We start from the raw sequence: 20,724 nt of genomic DNA on the forward strand, positions 1-20,724 counted from the left end.
ATGTCAATATAAACCAGGAACAAAAGGGTCGATGAGCCCACAAGTTCAAGAGTGGGGGGAGTAAAGGCACACTCTAAGTAAACTTTGTACTGCTTTACAGAAATCAGTTGTATAAGCCCTTAGAAAAGCTCTAAATCTTTTGCCTGCCACTGATTAGTTAAGAGGCAAACAAAACATGTTTAATGTTTGCCTGACTAAAAATGTTATTAAAAAGTTGAAGCTATTTTCAGGTTTCAAAACAGAAAAAAATGCATTGCATAGTCTCTGCAAATGTTCAAATTTCCATAAAAAAATGCAATTGCCAATGAGTAAAAAGAGGATAAGAAGTAATAAGTTAGAGTATCAAAAGGAAAAATAGTGAAACGCGTGTCAGCAAATGATTAACTGTTGTAACTTTACACCACCACCGCGTCTTGTGCTGTAGATGCCTGATATAAAAGCTTCCAGGACCACATGTTTGCTCACACTCACGCACACCTCAACTGGGAAAACAACACGTTCTTGCTTCTTTTTTTTGTGTGTGGCTACTTTTGCTTCTAAAGAGAGGAAGCAATGGCAGTCAGGGTGTGGTTTTCTGCTCTCGGACTGCTGGCCGGGATCTCCTGTTCCATTCTGAGGCCTGCCGAAGGGGGGAAAGTTCTGGTTTTTCCCGTGGATGGAAGTCACTGGCTGAGCATGAAAATCTTGGTGAAGGAGCTGACTCACAGAGGACACGATGTGGTGGTTTTGGTCCCCGAAAGTGGAATGCTGATGGAGAACTCGGAGGGCTACAGGACTCAGTTTTACAAAGTGCCCTACAACAAAGCTGATTTGGACAGCTCATTTAAGCAGCTCCAAGGCAGTGTCTTTGCCAGGGCGCCGGTGATCACCGACTTGTTTTTTAACGTGGAACTTTTGGTCAATTTTACGACGTTCCAAGCAAAAGGCTGTAGAAGTATCCTCACCCAGCCGTCTCTGCTGAGTCAGCTCAGGGGTGAAGGTTTTGATCTGGTGCTGACAGACCCCTTCCTACCGTGCGGGTCCATCCTGGCTCGTATCTTTGAAATCCCGGTTGTTTACTTTCTGCGTGGACTTCCCTGCGATTTAGATTCCAAAGCCAACCGCTGCCCTGTTCCTTTGTCTTACGTTCCTAGATTCTACTCCGGTAACACAGATGTCATGACCTTCCCGCAGAGGGTGAAAAACAATTTAGTGGGGGCGCTGGAGTTTTATCTGTGCAGGGTCATGTACGGCCACTTTGACGACTTAGTCAGCGAATTTGTGGAGAAAGACATGACCTATAAGACATTGTTAAGCCATGCGGCTATTTGGCTTTTGAGATATGACTTTCTTACGGAGTGGCCCAAACCCGTGATGCCTAACATGGTTTTTATTGGCGGTATCAACTGTGTGAAGAGTAAGCCCTTGCCTGCAGTAAGTATTCTGACCACGTATCACATCTGGATTCACTAAGGGCACACTAAATACTGACAACACACACTTCCTTTTTACAATCAGCTCTGATCCTTCTGTTTGCCATCCAAAACGAGCAAAATCTCCACTCTAACTACTGTCTTTGACACCTTCTTTGACCATTTAATTACAACTAGTTCAGTCATTAAGTAAATCAAATGAAAACATTAAGGATTAACAGGGATTTAGTGATTACTTCTATAATCCTGTTTACATGTTTAACATAATATGCTGTTAAAGAAAACATTTTTATACTCTCTTGCAGCAACATAAATAGTGTGAGAAAAATTCTGCAAATTTACACCATTATAACTGTAAAGTGGGAGAGAATGAAGAAAAGTGCAACATATTTTTAACTACTAATTGCCTGCCATTGACAATAATTGACGTCCAGGTCATTTAAACTGGGAGAATTGGCTGTGATGCTCATGTTACAAATCCATTGACAGCGCTAGATGTCCAAACCATTTTGACCGGGACGTTTCCTCCTGCGAGTTAAATTGGATTGGACGTCTAATACCTCAATATCAGCGGTACTCGGATGTTTCGTCGAAAGACGTTTGGTCGACCGGACGTTTGGTCGAACGGACGTTTGGTAGAACGGACGTTTGGTCGCTGGGTTGTTACTGTTGAAACCAGCTCTCAAAATTATAATCATGAGAGAGAGAGTGAGTTTAATATCTAAATATCTAATATCAAAAGTAAACTCTGTCCTAATTTGACAGCGAGCGAACCCGGCAACCAAACGTCCGTTCTACCAAACGTCTGGTCGACCAAACGTCCGGGGACCAAACGTCTTTCGACGAAACGTCCGGTCACGAATATCAGCCAACAGTTATATGAGTGCCCTATGAAGTGTTAACAACCAAGTAGGAAATTTATTCACACAATACCAGCTTCAGTGAATCACAATAAATTGGACAAATGGCACTGTCAAGGACAACCACTGAGACTTAATTGAGTGCCATATAAACAGTTAACAGAGGGGTTTTCAAACTGCTATACAACCTAATAGCAATAAACATGGGATAGAAAAGGCCCCTGCTATATTAATAAAAAACATGGCTTTATCTGTATTTCTAAATCATTGAATTTTCAGCCAACAATAGTTCATCATGTTTGAAAAAACACACTACAGATACATTTGATGTGCTGACTATATTGTTTGGTCCTGACAGGATTTAGATGAGTTTGTAGAAGGCTCAGGAGAAGATGGTTTTATCGTTTTTACTCTGGGCTCCATGGTTTCTAATATGCCAGAGGAGAAAGCACTACAGTTCTTGAATGCCTTTCGGAAGATTCCGCAGAGGGTAAGATACCAATAAAACAATAAAAGTCGTGTTCCACTACCTGTAGCGCCATTTAGCCCAAATTGACATGTGTTGCATGCAGTAAAGAGAACGTGTTACAGGTTTTGTGGCGGTATACCGGAGTTCCACTAAAGAATGTGCCAAATAATGTTAAACTGATGAAGTGGCTACCTCAAAATGATCTTTTAGGTAAGCTTGTTATTTTAGTCAACAATGTGCAGACTGGAATGTATTATCAATTGTAATCAGGTTTTGAACACAAACTAAAGATTTGCAGTAATCTATTTGTAGTTTGTGCTGTGTTCCTCGAATGTAAAGACTTTTTTTGTTATGCTCCTCAGCTCATCCCAAAGCTAAATTGTTCCTCACCCATGGTGGAACCCATGGTATCTATGAAAGCCTTTGCAATGGCATCCCCATGCTTATGTTTCCACTGTTTGGGGACCAGTCAGATAACGTTCACCGCATGGTGGTCCGCGGTGTTGCGGAAACACTCAGCATGCACGATGTGACGACAGACAAACTGCTGGTGGCTCTAAATAATATGAGCAACAACAAAAGGTAAAACAGGTTTCACGTATTCAAAAAAAAGTATAATTAAACCCTCTTCACAATAACTAAGAATATAAATGATCCATAGTAAATGACTGCTTTTTTTAACTATTCTACATTGTGTCAAGTTTAGAAATAATGTATGCCATACATCATAGTTTATATGATATTGCAATTTTTTATCATATTTCCATGCATCTGAGGTCATTTTGGAATTATGTCCCAAACAATTGACTGCCACTAATTCATTTTGACCAGTTTCTTGACAAACTCTGATTAATAACTACATTTAGCCTGGGTAATGCTGTGCGATTTGGAAAAAAAATCTCCTATCACCTCATCTCATCACATTTTCTGAACCGCTTTATCCTCATTAGGGTCACGGGGGGTGCTGGAGCCTATCCCAGCTGACTTCAGGCCATATGTGGGGGACTCCCTGAATTGGTGGCCAGCCAATCACAGGGAACAAGGAGACAAACAACCGTTCACCTTCACACTCATACCTAGGTGCAATTTAGAGTGTCCAATCAGCCTACCATGCATGTCTTTGGAATGTGGGAGGAAACCGTAGTATCCGGAGAAAACCCACGCAGGCCCGGGGAGAACATGCAAACTCCACACAGGTGGCCAGACCTGGATTTGAACCCAGGTTCCCCACTATGGGGCTGACGCGCTAACCACTAAGCCGCCCTTCTCCTATCACAATATAGGAAATTTTATATTTTATCAACATGCCCTGATAATTATATGGTGAAGAATTATAAAATAATTATGAAAGCTTTCCCCTCACTCAAGTTCTTTTTACAAATTGACATTTAAACTAATATGTCAGCAAGTAGCCCTGCAATCTAAAACTCTCCAGTGGAAACAAAAGCAGCTCAGTAGCTTACATATTTTTGCTGAAATCTACATCTGATTATCTACATAATCTTGTCATCACGGATGTTGACTTTTAACTGTTGTATAATACATTCACATAATATCATTAATAATACATTTAATACAACAAATTGTGTTCATATACGTTGCTATTTTCAGATCTTTTGCATGCATTACTCACCTACGGTTGACTTGAAGCCAATTGGTGGTAAAACTGGGATTTCATCAGTGTAGCAAATCTGGACGAATTGGGCGTCATCTACTGTCTAAAATGTGCACTACAGAAAGAGGTCTTTTTAGCCCATATTGACGAGAGACATAAAATGTCAATAGAAAATGATATGTAATTTTCCCCATATATATTGCCCTATTGTACAGCACCAGTTCTACGAGTGCCTTATAGTAAATGGTTAGAAGATATGAATTAGGGGCCCCTCTTATACAATGATGTGGCTTCGTACAGGTACAAAGAGGAAATGGAGAAACTGTCCGCGATTCACCTGGACCGCCTCATATCACCTTTGGATCTGGCTGTTTTCTGGACTGAGTTTGTCATTAGGCATAAAGGAGCCACACATTTACGTGCAGCTGCACACGACCTCAACTGGTTCCAGTATCACAGCCTGGATGTCATTGGTTTCCTTTTCGCTGTGGTTGCCATTACACTGTGGGTGACTCTCAAATGCTGCTTGTTCTTCACCCGCAAAATTTGTACAAAGGGCAAAGTGAAACGGAAAACAGCGTAAAACCTCTGAGATGGATGTACGTACATTAAATGTGATATACTGATCTATAAATGTTTTAATGTATGAATTAATGATCATGTGTATGTGTGTGAATGTGTGTTTGTGTATGTTTGTGTGTGTGTTTGTGTGTGTGTATGTGTTTGTTTGTGTGTTTGTTTGTGTGTTTGTGTTTCTTTGTGTGTTTGAGTGTGTGTGTGTTTGAGTATGTGTTTGTGTGTGTTTGTGGGTGTTTTCTAACAGTCCTAATTTTAAGATGATCACTGCAAAAAATTAAAGTATATTTTACTAAATTTCAAGTTTTGATCTGTCTTTATACTGTATGTTCACATTTTGGGTTATGAAGGTAACAATAATTTAAACTTAAAAGTTTAGCTTATATGATCCAAAATGTGATGTCCATTTGGATGCGTGGTCACTATTTACATGGTACTCATGGGGCCAAATTTTAGAAGGATGATGGAAGGGGGAAACTTTAGATGTACTGAAGGAGACCACCGAGAAGATAAACTCCATCTCTAAGTGAAATTTGCCAGAAACTTTTGTTCAGACCGAGTTATGCACCAGGCCTGACAAGAGGGGAGGGGTTTGTTGGGTAATACATATCATTAACTAGTACATGTGCATTACAAACAAATAAAAACTCTCCAAAAAACCACAACTATCATTTGCATGTGTTTTCTAAGGGGATTCTGGAGGTCCATTAATCTCCAACACCTAAATTCAAGGAATATTAGCCTTTGTCTAGGAAGAGGACTATAATAATCGTAGTTTTAGCTCTTCACTAAAGTTCACCCCTTCCTTCCTTGGATTGAGGATTGAGAATTGCTTGACTTGCTAAATACAGGCAGGTTGTCATCATTGCTCTTTTTAAAGAAAAAGCAGTACACTTCATTCAGAAAGAAACCACACAACTAGGAAGAATCTTTTATTGATTTTAGCATGAGACAAATACATGACATAAAAATATTAAACACATGATGACTGTATGTACATTTGGATTTGTAATTTGAATTAAAAAAATAGTTGTCGCCAACTTATAGCGTCTTTAGTCCTTTTTATTACAAGACAGTGCACATGCTTGGCTCTTTTGAGTTCTAATTGTAAATTTATTTGTGCATAGAACAAAAGAAAGTGAAAATGTGGGGGGAAGGAGACAATGATGTAATGACAAATCTGCTTTGGTTAAAGTTAAACCACAGACCGATTTGTCAGTCATAGTGCAAACTCTTGAAATTGAAGCGCTTTCGTTCGGTGAAACCTGCCATCTGCAGACAAACAACACATGCAGTTATGTTAGAAGATTTAAGCACATTTTTAAATATTCATACAAATATTTAGATGGTGTACGTAAGTAAGCATTGAGGGTTTTTTGGTTACACATTTTACAAGCAGAAATACTGTTACTTAAAAAGAACTCACCTGACTTGGATCTCTTGTGAAATATCTCTTTTCAATCACCTATGTAGAGATACGGTTGATGTTTTTAACACATATTAAATGTTTTAAAGCTTTATGGTTAAACATGGGTTAAACTTGGAATAAGTGGTTCGGGAAATGAATGAAAGAATGGTTTAAACATGGGAAATTTGCGCCTCAAGGTGGAACTGCCTTTTGTAGAAGAGCTAACTTAACTTGAAAAATAACACTTTAGGTCAATTTCAATACAATATTCTGCATTTTTGTCACTTAATCTCACCTTGTCAAAGAATCGGCTCAGTTTCACTGCATTAGACGTGCCTGCAGCCAAGTATCTTAGATTGGTGCAGTCCTGGAGGAACAAAGCATCATTTTCATATTTAATATTTATGATGCAGGATCTTGTTTGTTTATTAAAAAGTGGTTTGTAATGAAGAATCTCTTCCTAAACCTCCTGTATATCTGACATTCATGTTTTCTATCTAAACAATCACTAGATGTCACCATTGGTATTTCAATTGCCAATGTGAAGGCAGTTTTCCTGAGTAAAAAAAGACATACAAGATTGATCTCCTCTGCGTTGAAGTCTTCAGACAAGAAAGCCGTCCGGGTGAGAACTTCACTCCGTTTGGTCTCTGCAATCTGGTCAAACTTGGTGCCAATGAGGAGCAATGGCACTGGATTCTCTGCAAACTGTTCACGGTCATAGTCACTGCAGGAAAACAATTATACGGTATCACTTTACAGATCACCCTCAAAAAGAACATTAAATCTCAAAGCACATACCCATTCGAGACAATGACCCCCGTTGGTGACGAATCCTTATTTAAAGCTTCCAGCGACCACCGATAGAGATTCTGAGAGGATTTTTTATTCGTCAGATCGTGTACTAAAATAATTCCTGAAATGATAAGAGAATTGAGAATAACAATGATTGAGAAATATTGTAGACGCATGGATGGAATGCTACCGTTGACTGAATTATAAAAGACAGCTCTGGTGCTTTTGATACTGCTGGCGCTGCCGACCGAACCCCCGACATCCCATAGTTCAATGTAGAAGGTTTTTTCTTCCGGGGTTCCCTCTTTGTAGTCTTCAACCTGTATTACAAAATGCCGAACACATTTGATGTTATGTTATTGTCCACAATGAAAGACAGAAGTCTTGTCAGTGTTATTCATAAGGGAAAGCCACCTTACCCGTACATCTACTGAGCATCCAACAGTCCAGGATGGATTCCCTAAAACCTGGTTCTGACACAAAAGATGGACTAAGGAGGACTTCCCTACACCTGTGAACAGGCAAAGCACAATGGACAGAGCAAAGGCTTTATCAAATATTATTTCAGTTAAACAACTCATATAGACTTGAGCAATAAAATATAAAGTTAATTTTGTATTAAATTCAGGGGGTAGGAGAAATGACAGTGATTCATCCAGTAATAAAAAATAAAATTGATTATATCTAGCTACAACTTTGCATTACAGTAAACACACTGGAGCATGACATGTAGAGCCACAACTGCGGTTTAGGATACTTTTTATTAAGGGCTATGGATGCGATGTACATATATATAGTCATACGTTATTAAAAAAAGAATGTACTTGCCGGAATCGCCTAAAACTAGCACTTTTACTCTATCAAGAGAAGCCATGATCTGACAGCAGTTCTTGACAGTGTCCCGGAAAAAACACACGATAAAGCCCCGCCTACCTGTAATAAACTGCAAGACTATTGGTGAGATTAGAAACACCCACCTCACTATTATGTCTTTTTATTGGGTTAGGCATGTTTATTTCGTCCAATTAGATTAAAGAAAGACATTTTGTTCCGGTTTTGCGTTGTCTTTCCGGAGTAGCTTCTCAAATCAGAAACAGGGTGCGTGCTATTAAATTTAACCAGCATCAAACCTAAAATTTAGCTATTCCCGTGTTTATTTTCAATGATGTTGTAATTACTCTGAAGCGAGAAAGGCGCCAGAGGACAGATTTTGTGTATATTTAGACTTTTACGGACTTTTACAGGTAAGTTGAACTCGTGAGAAAGCACACTCATCAGTGTTCTCCATCAATATCATTATTTTATATGCTATCGTTTAATTTACCCAGGTTATAATATACCCCAAATATTGTGGCTACTATGTAACTTAAATGCAGTGTTGTTTGGTTTCATTTAAAATAAAAATCTTGAAATGTATCGATTTCAAACAAATTAACATGCTAATAGCGCCTCAAAGTGGCTTGTTAATATACTATCAATTATATGATTGATTACTATTTACATTCAAGTTGTGATAAGGATATGTTGAAAAAAAATCACACACAAAAAAAACAAGACAATACTTTAACTGAATTGTATGGATGATTACAGCATACGTGTCAATTGTTAGATTTTTTTTTAACATAATCATTGCCCCTCATCCTTTGGACCACGTTCTTCCATAGCACAAGATGATGGAGCCAGAACTCTTGACCGAGGTCCCCGCTGCCTTGAAGCGTCTCGCCAAGATGGTAGTGAGGGGTTTCTACGGGGTCGAGCACGCCTTGGCCTTGGATGTGCTCATTCGCAACCCGTGCGTCCGTGAGGAAGACATGCTGGAGCTGCTTAAGTTTGACCGGAAACAACTGCGCTCTGTACTCAACACCTTGAAAGCTGATAAGTTTGTCAAGTGTCGTATGAGAGTAGAGACGGCCCCGGATGGAAAGACGACGCGACATAACTACTACTTCATCAATTATAGGTGATTTCTCCCTTGTGATCACTCGTTACTTTTCATATATATTATTTTTTATCCATTAAAATATAGGTAAACGCCATAGATCTTTATCAGTCTGACAAAATATAAATATACACTTTCTTTTGCAATGTAAGCGTGTTTTAAAACAAGGAAAATGGCAATTTCATCAACAACTTAAGTTCACAGTGTGCACCTCAAAAGGATGCATATCATTAGTGGCTACAGAATTAAACGCGATTTTTACTTCACTGTATGCTTTGGGGTAAAATTGTCGATTCATTCCTGACAGAGTTTTGGTGAATGTGGTCAAGTACAAACTGGATCACATGAGACGACGTATAGAGACGGATGAACGAGATTCCACCAACCGTGCCTCATTCCGATGTCCCTGCTGCTTTTCTACTTTCACTGATTTAGAAGCCAATCAGCTATTTGACCCCATGACAGGTAAGATAAAAAATTAACCTAACTCAAGTAAGTCACTTATTTGGTCATCTATATTTTAACTGTGTCTAGTTTCTCAAATAAACTGCATAACCGATTTTACATGTTAGAGAGATATTATTTAAGAATTATTGGACTTGCACATTACTGCTCACATAATTAGACAATGTTGAGTGACTGAAAAATATGTCAAATATGTAATTAGCTTTCCTCTGCACCAGTGACTGTACACAGTATTTAAATTGTTTTTTGGCTTTTGCAAATCCATTGGTTCATTTGGTTTAAACTAATCCTGTAACAAAATCGTCATAAATATTTGTGATTTGTTAATCCTGACATTGTTATGCAGTTACATTTTCTATAAATTGGGTGTAATCCCTGCTGTAATACAACTTTGAATGGCTACTCAGTTACAACATGATACTGCATGTGGCAATTTCAGTAAAATCTACACATCCACAAAACTGCTTATCATAACAAACTAGAGTTTAGGTATAATTCAATTTACCTTTAATGGCCATAATTCATTTGCAGATTCTAAATGTAATATATTTTAAAGTGAGGCTCGTGGAAGCAATGTAGTACTAGCTTTAAAATTATTTTTTAGTTGTCATTTAAAACTAGCAACTGCTAGATTAGATTACATTTTATCAAATAAAATGTGAAACGTGAACATTTTGTCGAATGGTACAGAGAGAACAGAGGATTTAGAGATTTTCTCAAGTACTGTTCTTCTTTAAAGTTAAATATCAGTGAAACAGTTTAATAAAGTGAAAATATGACTTTGCGGGACACTTTATAATTCATATAAAGCATTACAAAGTTGATAGAAAGTCATTACTGGCTCAGCCACTAACTCTTCGATACATTACTCCTTTGAATTGAGAATTAGGCTAAACATCTTACTGTGCATTCTTCACAGAATATAAGATGTTTATTTGATATACTGTGATCACAGTTTTTCAGTCTGAATGGCTTTTTTCGGCTTTGTTTCACACAAACGGCGACACACAAAGTAGACACGGGGATTGCGCTAATGCTGGAACAGGTCCCATTATTGACAGTGAAATCAGCACGGGAAGCAGATGGCCTCTTACAGGAAGAAGAGGATGTGTATACAAGGTCCCAAACCCCTTAGCTGCGCAATGCAGTGTTCATAGCATACCCCCTCGAGGAAAAAAGATGCACTGTGGATTAAACTACAGTACTTGTGGGGTGGCCTTGGGTCAGTCTGTGGTATCATTAAAGTGAAACACATTTGCAATCCTTTAGGTATATAAAATAAAAAAGACAAGCCAAACTCTGATACTTTTAAAATTGGAAAACATGCATATAAACTATTTATTTCACAATGTTTCATTTCATCCATTGCTGTGACATTTAGAGCCAAATAGATGAAAATTGTGTTGATACATGGTGGTATGACTATGGAAACTGATTATCTTGTATTCATTGATGATACGACACAGGATGATTTCTGAACAGTTTTGAATAATGTCATCTGCTCATATTCAGCCAAATACTTTCAAACTCATTGGATGACACACCATAGTGCAGATGAGCAATGACCGGATGCATTGTGTGAAAGGAAACATATTTTATTAAGCAATTAAAAGTCGTAGTTTTGTCAGGAGGCCAGGTCAATCACCCGACCTGAATGCGATTGAGCTTGCAATGAATTTTATGAAGACTAAACAGAAGGAACTTCAGGTTGTAAATGGCCAGAAAGGATTTACAATCCAGTGTTCAAAAGTATAAGCTTGATTTTTGATGTATTTGTAAATATTCCTCATTACTTTTGTTACATTAAAATGTGACATATACATTTCCAGGCGGCCCGGCGGCCAAATAGTGTGTAGGCCTCACAGTTCTGTGGTTGGGGATTTGATCCCAGCTCGGTCCTCACTATGTGGAGTTTGCATGTTCTCTCGGGGCTTGCGTGGGTTTTCCTTGGGTACTCTGATATCCTCCCACATCCCTATAACTTGCACGGTAGCCTGGTTAAACACTCTAAATTGCTAGGGATGAGTGTGAGCATGAATGGTTGTCCGTCTTCTTATGCCCTGTGATTGGTTGGCCACCGATTCAGGGTATCCCCTGCCTGGTGCCCGTTGTTAGCTAGGATAGGCTCCAGCACCCCCGCATGGAAACGCGGTTCAGAAAATGAATGAATGAAGATAAATCGTTGTAACACCTTCTCCTTTTAAGTCATTTGAACATTAATATCTTCGTATTGGAGCTGAAAGCTTTCGTTTCAATCACATTTGATTGATCAGAAGTTTATCTTGGCATTGACTTTGAGAAAAGGCACTGTTTGTGCTCATTCCATTCCAATTACCACAATGCACTTTTATCCAAATATTAAGTATCAATTCAATAGTACAGTATTCAATTAATGAAAAACAACTTTTGGCATATAATGTTACTACTTTGGAAACAGACTAAATACTGGGTTTTAGAGTAGGGATCTCATGGTTCCTAGTCAATTCTTATAAGGGTCTTCACACAGGTACATTCCGTTGCACATTCTGTCAGACGGAAGTAGAAGAAGATGAATCAGTGTGTCCTGATGCCAGGACATTGGTGGCACGTTTTAATGAACAGATAGAGCCCATTTATGTGCTTCTCCGTGAGACAGAGGATGTGAACTTGTCTCACGATCTGTTGGAGCCTGAACCCACAGAGATCCCTGCTCTCAAGCAGAGGTCAGTTTCTGCCACATCGATCGTCATGTGGGCCCTCAAGTCCTGGGGATATGACTTAGCAGCAGAAAGCCACTAACGTGGATCTTTATTTTAGTCGTGAACGCAACGCGGCGGCTGCGGCTAACGCTGCGAGTGGACCACACCGGGAAGCCTGGTCCAACAAAGGCTCATCCTACGCTGACCTTTACACCCAAAATGTTGTCATCAATATGGAGGCGCAGGATGACCTACAGAAGCAAGCGAGTGAGGCCACGGCAACCAAGGAGAGGCCTGTCTGGTTAACACAGAGCACCGTGCAGGGAGCTTACAACGAGATGGACATGCTCAAGAACCGTAAGTGTGTTTTTTTCCCCGGATTCTTGTAATAAATTAAAAAACTCACAAGGCAAGGGCCAGTATATCTATAAATACAAATGCAAATAGTCAATGGGTATTCATCGGTGTAGCTTTTTTTTAGACCACCTTGAGAACGATGTTATAGTGAAGGTATGACCTTCATTTATAAAGGCCATTTTCTGGTATAGTATATGTTGTGCTTTACTGCTATTTTTTATCATCTATAGAGAGAATACGTTCACATATTTTAGTTTGGCAAACTTGCTAACACTGTACCGTGTCTATATACATTATTCTATTGCTCATCTTACGTTAATGTCAGTTTCTCATTTTGTAGCCATAGTTTCCATTCTCTGGTCTTTCGGTCAAGTAATGATAGTGACTAACATTGTTCAATAGCCGAGAGCGCGTCGCAATCAGACAATTTCTTTGCTCAGTTTGAAATATTTGTGAGCTTGGTTGGTGTCTGAATAAGCAAGCTTTGCTCGTTAATTATTATCGATCAGAAAAGTTAATGTTTTTTAAAAATATATCACTAGTAGACCTTCAAACAAACTGAACGTCTATCATCGACAAAGGCAGCCAATGATTTCTTACATTTTTCAATAGACTTTGCATAATATTATTTCTTTTTTTTCACAGGTGGGGACAATGTGGCCGGCATCCAGGACGGGGCCGGTCAACCTGGAGCTGGCCAGTCCGAAGAAAACGAGGAGGTAATGCGTGCCCTCCTTATCCACGAGAAACGAGCTGTACCGGGACCAACTGGAGGCGGAGCTAATGCCGCCGCCAGGGGGCTGGCATCCACCACTACCAATGCGAGCGACTCCGAGAGCGACACCAGCGAATCCGACGACGAGGCGCCCTCCGCTCCTCCCCCTCACATAGCCGCTGCCGCTCCTGTGCGAGTTGCGGAGGAGGAGGAGGATGACGATGACTTTGAGGAGGTGGGAGATGAGCCCGTGGTGATGGTGGGAGGCCGACCGTTCTCTTATGGAGAAGTGAGCCAGAGGCCGGAGCTTGTAGAACAGATGTCTGCACAGGAGAAGGAAGCCTACATTGAAATGGGGCAAAAACTATTCCAAGACATGTACTTTTGAGCACACATGCATATGTATTTTGTACAAACGTATAAAGATGCTGCTTCCCAAGTAAATCAAATGCTTTGTCAGTGTTGCCTCAGGTTATTCAGCGTGTAGTATTCATTCCGAAATATGTTGTGCATCTTGCAAGCCAGCTAGTCATTTTGCGCCAATGTTTTTTGCTGGGTTTTTTGGTGCTACAGCTGTTTACCTTGAGTCATATTTCTGTCCAACACTATCAATGCTAGTCGAAGGGATTATGATGGGCAACTTGCTTAAAGGCTCAATGAATTGCTCAATTAAAGGAGCAATCTCTTGTGACATTGCAGTTCATCTAAAAATAAATGAGCTTTGAATGATACAAGCTTCGCATTGAGCCAGCCATGTCTACACTCATCTCGTTAAGCTTTTATTTTGTCTGCTTTAATATTGGTAGTCCCTGTCGCGGTAAATGTCAAGTTGGGGGCTAGCACCATTTTAAAACAGACTTGTGTGATTGACAAATGTTTCTGCTGCCCTTTACTCAAGTCAAGACCAGGGATATTAAGAGAAAAGAACTGCTAGTCCAGGGATGGGCAAAAAACAGGACAGCAAAGCCACTTTAACCAATCAGATTTCTGTACAAAACAAGAAGCACCTGACTGCAATCTACTGATTGCACTTCTAAGATACCAGATTGGTGGAAAGGTTTCCTCCTATAGGTTGGATCGAAAACCCCTTTCCTGGAATAGTTTGCCCACCCGTGTGCTAGTCTCTAGTACCAGCCCTTGTAAGTACACGCTATATTTTTATTATCCTTAGATGACTATGGATTTGAACGATAATCTCTGCATAAAATACACAATTTAATAAGAGGAACTACAAATTTGATATCCAATTTCATGAATGTTGTTGCATCTACTGAAGTATTAGCCTCTGCTGTGAGGTTATTCTTACCTTTAGAAAACAAGTATGTGTGCCTGTTTATTTTGGACACATTTAGCTGGGAGTGATGCTATTTGTCCACACTATAATCCATTAGGGATCTAATTGTTTTTATTCAGCTTTGTGAAGAGAAACAACAACACCATTAATACTGATGAACTCCTGAGCTATCTTGTCTCCAATTTAGATATTCCTAAGGCACATCGGCTCACCTTTCAGGTTATAGTAGGCCTCGATCTTTCTGTGGGCAATATAGAATAATTTATATACTTTTATTTTAGCAAAAAAAATCCATAGTCCACATTCAATGATGCAGTGGGCCAGTTTTGGACCCCAGGGCTTGAGTTTCACTCTGGTGTGATACATAGAATAAACAGGAGACCATTAATTCTTTGGCTGGTATAGACCGCAATAGATCTCGAATCCATTTGAAGTTGGAAGATTGCCAGGGAATGAACATTATTTCATACTCCCAGTTCAAATGGATTAGACGTCTACTAGTGATGAACTTTAAATTCACAGCGAGATGACGAAAGGACCCACATAGTTGGTTGTCTATTACCGTGAATGGCACTGAAAAACTTTAAAAAAACAATGAGATGCCGCAGAGTATTGATAAATTCGGTAGGTCCTGTTTAAATTGTTTGAGCAAAACAAGTGTTCAGGTTCAAATGTCAGTCTCCGCAGAGGAACTCACATAGGTTGGGGACCTCTAGAGGGAAGTCCTCCTAGATCATATATTTCTTTTAAGTCAGAGGATGGACACCTGCAGGGCAGAGTCTCAAAGGTCAGGAAGAAAATGGGAATCGGTCTCATTAAAACAACCCCCACCCTTCAGCATAGCATGCAATTAAAAAACCTAATCCCATGCTGTGTCATTGATCTGGCGAGGCTTGCACCAGAGAGGTGTGTTGGGAGTTTGCATAGCGGCTAAACTGAAAACAACAAGTATAAACGTAATGCAGGTGTAAAACCGCAAAAGTCCATCTGCTGTGTTAAGGTGATAACGGATTAGCGTGGTCTGTATATTTATTTTGGTTCATCTTAATTATGTTTGCAATAATAGATCGGATTACTGTTGACATCCAGAGGACGAAAGTGGCATGTGTTTCGTGGCTGTGTATGACCGTGAGCGTTGATTAATGCTTCACAGGATTGGCCGGAGAATATTACATAAGGATTGATTGATCGGAGGGTCGCTGTCACTCTTCATCTATTAGAGCCTGAAGATGAAGAGCTTAATGATCGACCCTGTTCGTGTCTAGCGCTCGTTTTGCAAGTCGCTTCCAAGTCCTCTCGTCAATCGGAGAGCTTTTTGTTAATGTTGAATCCATTCACCCGCATTCGTCATCCTATTTGGCAACTTTTGTCACCTTGTTCTATATTTAACCTTGACATGTATCAACCCACGATTGCGCCCTTCAATGCTGTATAATGTGTCGAGATGTGAGAATGACAGGCATTTTGACTTGCTAATTAACATGCCACTGATTTTCCCCTAGGCCAGAATTTAGATGCCACCCTGAGAACTCGTGCTTAATTTATTTTCCTCAGATCAGATGCCTAATTATTAGAAGTAGGCACTCGACCATAAATCTCTCGATGAACTGGCTGATTACTGATTTCAAAGCTTTAAGTAACTTATCTCTTGCTCCTCATTACTCAGGAAGACAATTTGATTTCCTGACTCTTAGAGGCATCTGTGTTAAATGACCGTGGATGGGCTGTCTACTTGAAACATTAGTACATCTTTGCTATCTTGCATCAAAAAAGGCTTTGTAAAGCAATCACAAATAAAAGTAATTCAGTGTCAAAGACATTTTAGTGATGTCTTTTATGTTATCTCATTGACTGCTGTTAAAAGTCAAGAGACATCCAATACATTTGGATTAAGAGGTCTTATTAAATGTAGGTCTAATTTAAATGAAAATTGTGAAAAGGTATTTAATGCAATTTATTTATTTTTTTAAGTAATGGAATGTTTAATTGTTTATTTTATAAATAAGTACGCTCTTTTTAAAAATATTAAAATGACTTTCAACATAAAAAATATTGGTATATATGTAGTAATAATAATTTTTAAATTTGAGAATATTTTTGAATTATTATATCTAAATAGATTTTTTAAATATGTATTTCTATTTTTGGATGTCTATCGCCCTTCAACCATTGAAACATGAAACAGCATATATACTGCAGAAAAATGAGAATTCTTGTCATTAATTAGCTCAACATGACTAACTCTTAGCTGTTACATTCTTTTGTTTGTTGTGTAGTCGCTGTTCCTCTAGCACAGGGGTCTCGAACTCAATTTACCTGGGGGCCGCTAGAGGCCGAGTCTGGGTGAGACTGGGCCGCATCAGGATTTCCACAAGAAAAGCACTGATAAAACTTTCCAACGTTATCAAATATCTTTATTTTTTAACAAAAAATAATGAATTAAATAAATTAACTTAAAGATGAATAAAAAATAAATCAATCAGTAATATAAAACCAAATAATACTAATGAGCATACAGTAGATATACACTGGCTGGCTAAGTAGAGAAAATGAATTATTTTTATTCCGTTTCAAATGTCTGTATTAACAGCTCTTTAACCTTTAACTTTCTGAACTTGAATGGAACATTGAACATGAAATATTCTGAACACGGCTTCTTTTGCCTACTCCTTGCTGCTAGAGACCTGGCAGCGCTTCTTCTCACATAGTCACATTTGGCTTGAGGGAGGAAGCAGTGGAGACCCTCAGTAGAGCTTGAAGATGCTCATCAGTAAGTCTGGACCTGTACTTGGACTTATTGAAGTTCAAGGTGGAGAAGAGCTTCTCACACAAGTATGTGCTCCCAAAAAGGCACATGGTCCGCTTGAACCTTCGGGAAAGTTCAGGGAAGCTGGGGGTCAACTCTCTCAAAAATTGCCCAAGCTTGTCTGCTTCTCCACTCACCTCCCTGAACTTGGCTTTGAGTGCAGAGTTGCACTGCAGGTCAATGAGCTCCATTTGAAGCTCAGGATGGGCATCTTGCACATCAAAGGAGAAGGGGTCCGCAAAAATTTGAAATGTGGCTTTGTGTGTCTTGAAGTCTGCAAATCTGTGATCAAATTCCTCCTGTAGCTTCGAAATGGCCTCAACATACTTCTCACCACTGAATGGTGTGCCTGCATCCACGAGAGCCTTGCATGCTGGGAAATGGCAAAGGTTTGTCTGAGAGAGCTGGGCTTTCCATAACACAAGTTTAGTGCAGAATGCTCTCACGTTGTCATAGGCAGCACTGACAAGTTGCCCCTGGCCTTGTAGCTTCTTGTTCAGTACATTAAGCTCATGTGTGATATCAACAAGAAAAGCCAAGTCCATGAGCCATTTGGGATCACTTAGCACAGGATCAATCAACTCACAAACGGCGTAGCTAGCTTTGACTGCTGCATTACTGTCTTTGGTAGCCTTCTTGAAGAGATCCTGTTGCCTCAGAAGACGTGTTTTAAGACTGGCAACCTGGTTGGCTCTCTCATCTCCCTGGTATTTTTCGTACTCCTCAGCATGTCTCATAGTACAATTACGTTTCAAATTGTATTCCTTGTGCACCGCAACTTTTTCAGTGTAAATGAGACACGTTGGGGTGCCCCTGTGTTCAACAAAGAAATATTGCACTCCCCACTTTTCTTGAAACTGTCTGTGCTCATCACCGACCTTTCTCTTCACGGCAGGCTTTGAAAGAGACATCTCTGGGGCTCTGTAATATGTTTTTCCACTTGGAATGAGTCTCGGGTTGATCTTTCACATTCAGTCGCGCGGGTTTGTGGCGCATGTGCACTTTCGCTCTCCGTTTCAATCGCGGAGATGGCTACAGACACTGACACAGGCTGGATCACGGATCATAGCGCCTCATTCAGTTCTATGCTGAGAGCAGCGGAGGAGTGTGCGCGCCGAGCGGAGTGATCGGCCTCACGGCTTCTCCTCCGCCCAGCTGATTGGAGGAATGAATGAGTGAGTGAGCGAGGCACTGGACAGCCCGGCCGATGTCCCGCCTTCCAGAGCCGTATACCTCACCGTGATTGGTTCATTCAGCTCCGAACCAAAGTTCCCTCTAATTTTTTGTTGGTCTGAGCAGAAAGACAACCTCCCTGAGCGCACTGAGTACCAGTGTGAGCGACATCATCGGTACTCGGATGATTTGCCTAAAGACGTTTCGCCGACGGACGTTTGACAGACGGGCAGGTCGCCGAATGGACGTTCCACCGAACGTTCATTCGGCCGAACGGAGGTTTCGCCGAAACGGGATTCGAACGCTCGCCCCGCCGGATCGTGTGTGTACAAGTTTTTCAACCTCGGCCCGCGGGCCATATACGGCCCGTTAGGATTTTTAATCCGGCCCGCCGCCGGTGTTGTCCAAATTATAGTAAAAATCAATGTTCGTCTACCATCAATGGCAGTCCGGGAATAAGCACTCTTGGGCAGGCAGATGTAGCAGAACCGAGCCGTAAAATGACAGCAATCGGGTCAAATCCATGCTAAAACAGCATTTAATGATTAAATACAAATACTGGATGATATCGCGATGGAGGCAAAAAAACGTCTATAGACGTCCATTCGCCAAACGGCTCAAAATGCTCTCAAATTCGGTCAAATCCAGCTGAAAACAGCGTTTAATGATTAAATACAAATACTAGTATTTGTATTTAATCATTAAACTAACAAATACTAGTACGACCTGTCTGTCTGTCAAACGTCCGTCGGCGAAACATCTTTAGGCGAATCATCCGGTCACGACATCATCATTGCTCGCTATCGGCACACCAGTATCACACCTGCCACAAGCAGGTGCATGTCAATGTTCCCTCTAATTTTTCATGTAAAACATGAGTGGACAGAGCTACTGCCACTGGCTGCCACTTAAACGGCGCCATCATGGGGAAAGTGGTGTAAAAAAAAAAAAAAAAAAAAAAAAAAAAAAAAAAAAAAAAAAAAAAAAAAAAAAAATTAAAAAAAAAAAAAATAATCGATCTTTCATATTAAGACGGGGGCCGCAAATTATCGTCCCGCGGGCCGCAGTTGGCCCGCGGGCCGCAAGTTTGAGACCCCTGCTCTAGCACTTTCACCCTGGAGACTTGATTTGAGTGGTTATTGATAGGAAGACCTTGCACCTCTGATCATTATTCACCCCTGTGGGAACAGGCTGCATGTTCACCTTTTTCCATGGCTGATTAACTAAACTCTTGCTACTAGTATATAAGCAAGTTCTATAGTACTGCTCTCTACATTGGAAAAGCTAATAAGTATTGAAGTCCCACTATCACTCAAATGATAAAAGCTGGTCAAAGATTATGAAAAAATAAATAGTCAAAACTCACACAGACCAGTAACTATTGAACTCTCACCCAAAAAATAATGAATGCAATCTTGCCATCAGCTATCGCAAAAAATGATGACATCACAAGACAATAGGAATCCGCAGAGGGCGTATGCCTCAACGGAAAAGAATATATATGGATGAGTCAACTCATTTTGCCTATTATTCGTTCATTAATGAACCATCATTATCCACACACGGGTCGTGGGGGGTGCTGGAGACTATCCCAGCTAACTACGGGCACACCCTGAATCGGTGGCCAGCTATGGGCCATTTAGAGTGTTTAACTAGCCTCCCATGCCTGTTTTTTGGGATGTGGGAGGAAACCGGTGTGCCCAAAGAAAACCCACGTGAGCCCGGGGAGAACATGCAAACTCCACACAGTGAGGACCAACCTAGGAATGAACCCTCGACCCCAGAACTGTGAGGCTGACAGGCCACCATTGTACTTATCATGGAGTACAAAATTGAGAGTGGGTCATATGCCCCATAACGTGCATATTTTATTTAAAAAACTAATAATTTATCAGGCAGGCCTTGTAGCCAAACTGTTCTGTCCATCACATTGTTGTTCGGTCTTAAATATTTTCTGCGTTTTTGTAAAAGTAGCACAGTATCTGCTGTCACAATCTGTCATAATCACTACATTTCACAACATCACATGTCAGCAACATCTTCATGAACTGATATACATATCATACTTGTCAATCCAAGTGTAAAAAACAAAATCCCCCCATTTTAGTCCCCACATTGCTCGATGCTTGACTTCTCAGCCAAAGTGTTTTTGTTTCAGTCAA

At 40.2% G+C, this 20,724-nt stretch overlaps 4 protein-coding genes across 5 annotated transcripts in view; 3 read left to right on the top strand and 1 right to left on the bottom strand.

Annotated features, from left to right (window-relative positions):
* The first annotated feature begins 443 nt into the window (after positions 1-443).
* Positions 444-4,990, top strand: LOC144086635 (UDP-glucuronosyltransferase-like). Its single transcript, XM_077616597.1, has 5 exons — positions 444-1,413; positions 2,631-2,762; positions 2,864-2,951; positions 3,104-3,323; positions 4,657-4,990. Exons 1-5 carry the CDS (start codon positions 553-555, stop codon positions 4,937-4,939), a joined length of 1,584 nt encoding a protein of 527 aa, XP_077472723.1. The 5' UTR covers positions 444-552; the 3' UTR covers positions 4,940-4,990.
* Positions 4,991-5,848: 858 nt separating this feature from the next.
* rabl3 (RAB, member of RAS oncogene family-like 3) lies at positions 5,849-8,078 on the bottom strand. Of its 2 annotated transcripts, XM_077617152.1 has the most exons (8): positions 7,964-8,078; positions 7,555-7,646; positions 7,326-7,455; positions 7,142-7,256; positions 6,917-7,067; positions 6,636-6,707; positions 6,359-6,397; positions 5,849-6,204 (listed from the first exon to the last, which is right to left on the bottom strand). In XM_077617152.1, the coding sequence occupies exons 1-8, from the start codon at positions 8,007-8,009 to the stop codon at positions 6,148-6,150; spliced, it is 702 nt and encodes a 233-aa protein (XP_077473278.1). In that variant the 5' UTR covers positions 8,010-8,078; the 3' UTR covers positions 5,849-6,147. The 2 variants fall into 2 exon arrangements, with proteins under 2 accessions (XP_077473278.1, XP_077473277.1); XM_077617151.1 differs by having other exon boundaries at positions 7,142-7,455.
* Positions 8,079-8,193: 115 nt separating this feature from the next.
* On the top strand, positions 8,194-14,035 carry gtf2e1 (general transcription factor IIE, polypeptide 1, alpha). The gene is made up of 6 exons (XM_077617832.1): positions 8,194-8,379; positions 8,800-9,095; positions 9,382-9,539; positions 12,046-12,241; positions 12,336-12,574; positions 13,220-14,035. The coding sequence occupies exons 2-6, from the start codon at positions 8,806-8,808 to the stop codon at positions 13,675-13,677; spliced, it is 1,341 nt and encodes a 446-aa protein (XP_077473958.1). The 5' UTR covers positions 8,194-8,379; positions 8,800-8,805; the 3' UTR covers positions 13,678-14,035.
* Positions 14,036-14,368: 333 nt separating this feature from the next.
* The window catches only part of stxbp5l (syntaxin binding protein 5L), a 121,352-nt gene continuing 114,996 nt past the window's right edge, over positions 14,369-20,724 (top strand). Inside the window, exon 1 of the mRNA XM_077617588.1 lies at positions 14,369-14,428. The gene's annotated coding sequence lies outside the window, so the exon portion shown is untranslated. The remainder of the gene's footprint in view (positions 14,429-20,724) is intronic.

Source organism: Stigmatopora argus, chromosome 13, assembly GCF_051989625.1.
Source record: "Stigmatopora argus isolate UIUO_Sarg chromosome 13, RoL_Sarg_1.0, whole genome shotgun sequence".
In the NCBI taxonomy this organism is placed as follows: Eukaryota; Metazoa; Chordata; class Actinopteri; order Syngnathiformes; family Syngnathidae; genus Stigmatopora; species Stigmatopora argus.

Bases quoted from the DNA above. Each gene is read 5' to 3' on its own strand.
- LOC144086635 (XM_077616597.1), top strand. From the start codon at position 553: ATGGCAGTCAGGGTGTGGTTTTCTGCTCTCGGACTGCTGGCCGGGATC. The intron at 2,952-3,103 runs GTAAGCTTGTTA...TATGCTCCTCAG, and splicing joins ACCTCAAAATGATCTTTTAG to CTCATCCCAAAGCTAAATTG. The intron at 3,324-4,656 runs GTAAAACAGGTT...GGCTTCGTACAG, and splicing joins AATATGAGCAACAACAAAAG to GTACAAAGAGGAAATGGAGA.
- rabl3 (XM_077617151.1), bottom strand. From the start codon at position 8,009: ATGGCTTCTCTTGATAGAGTAAAAGTGCTAGTTTTAGGCGATTCCG. The intron at 7,068-7,141 runs GTATGTGCTTTG...GTTTTCCTGCAG, and splicing joins GGGGTCATTGTCTCGAATGG to TGACTATGACCGTGAACAGT. The intron at 6,205-6,358 runs GTGAGTTCTTTT...GTTTGTCTGCAG, and splicing joins TCACAAGAGATCCAAGTCAG to ATGGCAGGTTTCACCGAACG.
- gtf2e1 (XM_077617832.1), top strand. From the start codon at position 8,806: ATGATGGAGCCAGAACTCTTGACCGAGGTCCCCGCTGCCTTGAAGCGT. The intron at 9,540-12,045 runs GTAAGATAAAAA...GTCTTCACACAG, and splicing joins GCTATTTGACCCCATGACAG to GTACATTCCGTTGCACATTC. The intron at 12,575-13,219 runs GTAAGTGTGTTT...TTTTTTTCACAG, and splicing joins GATGGACATGCTCAAGAACC to GTGGGGACAATGTGGCCGGC.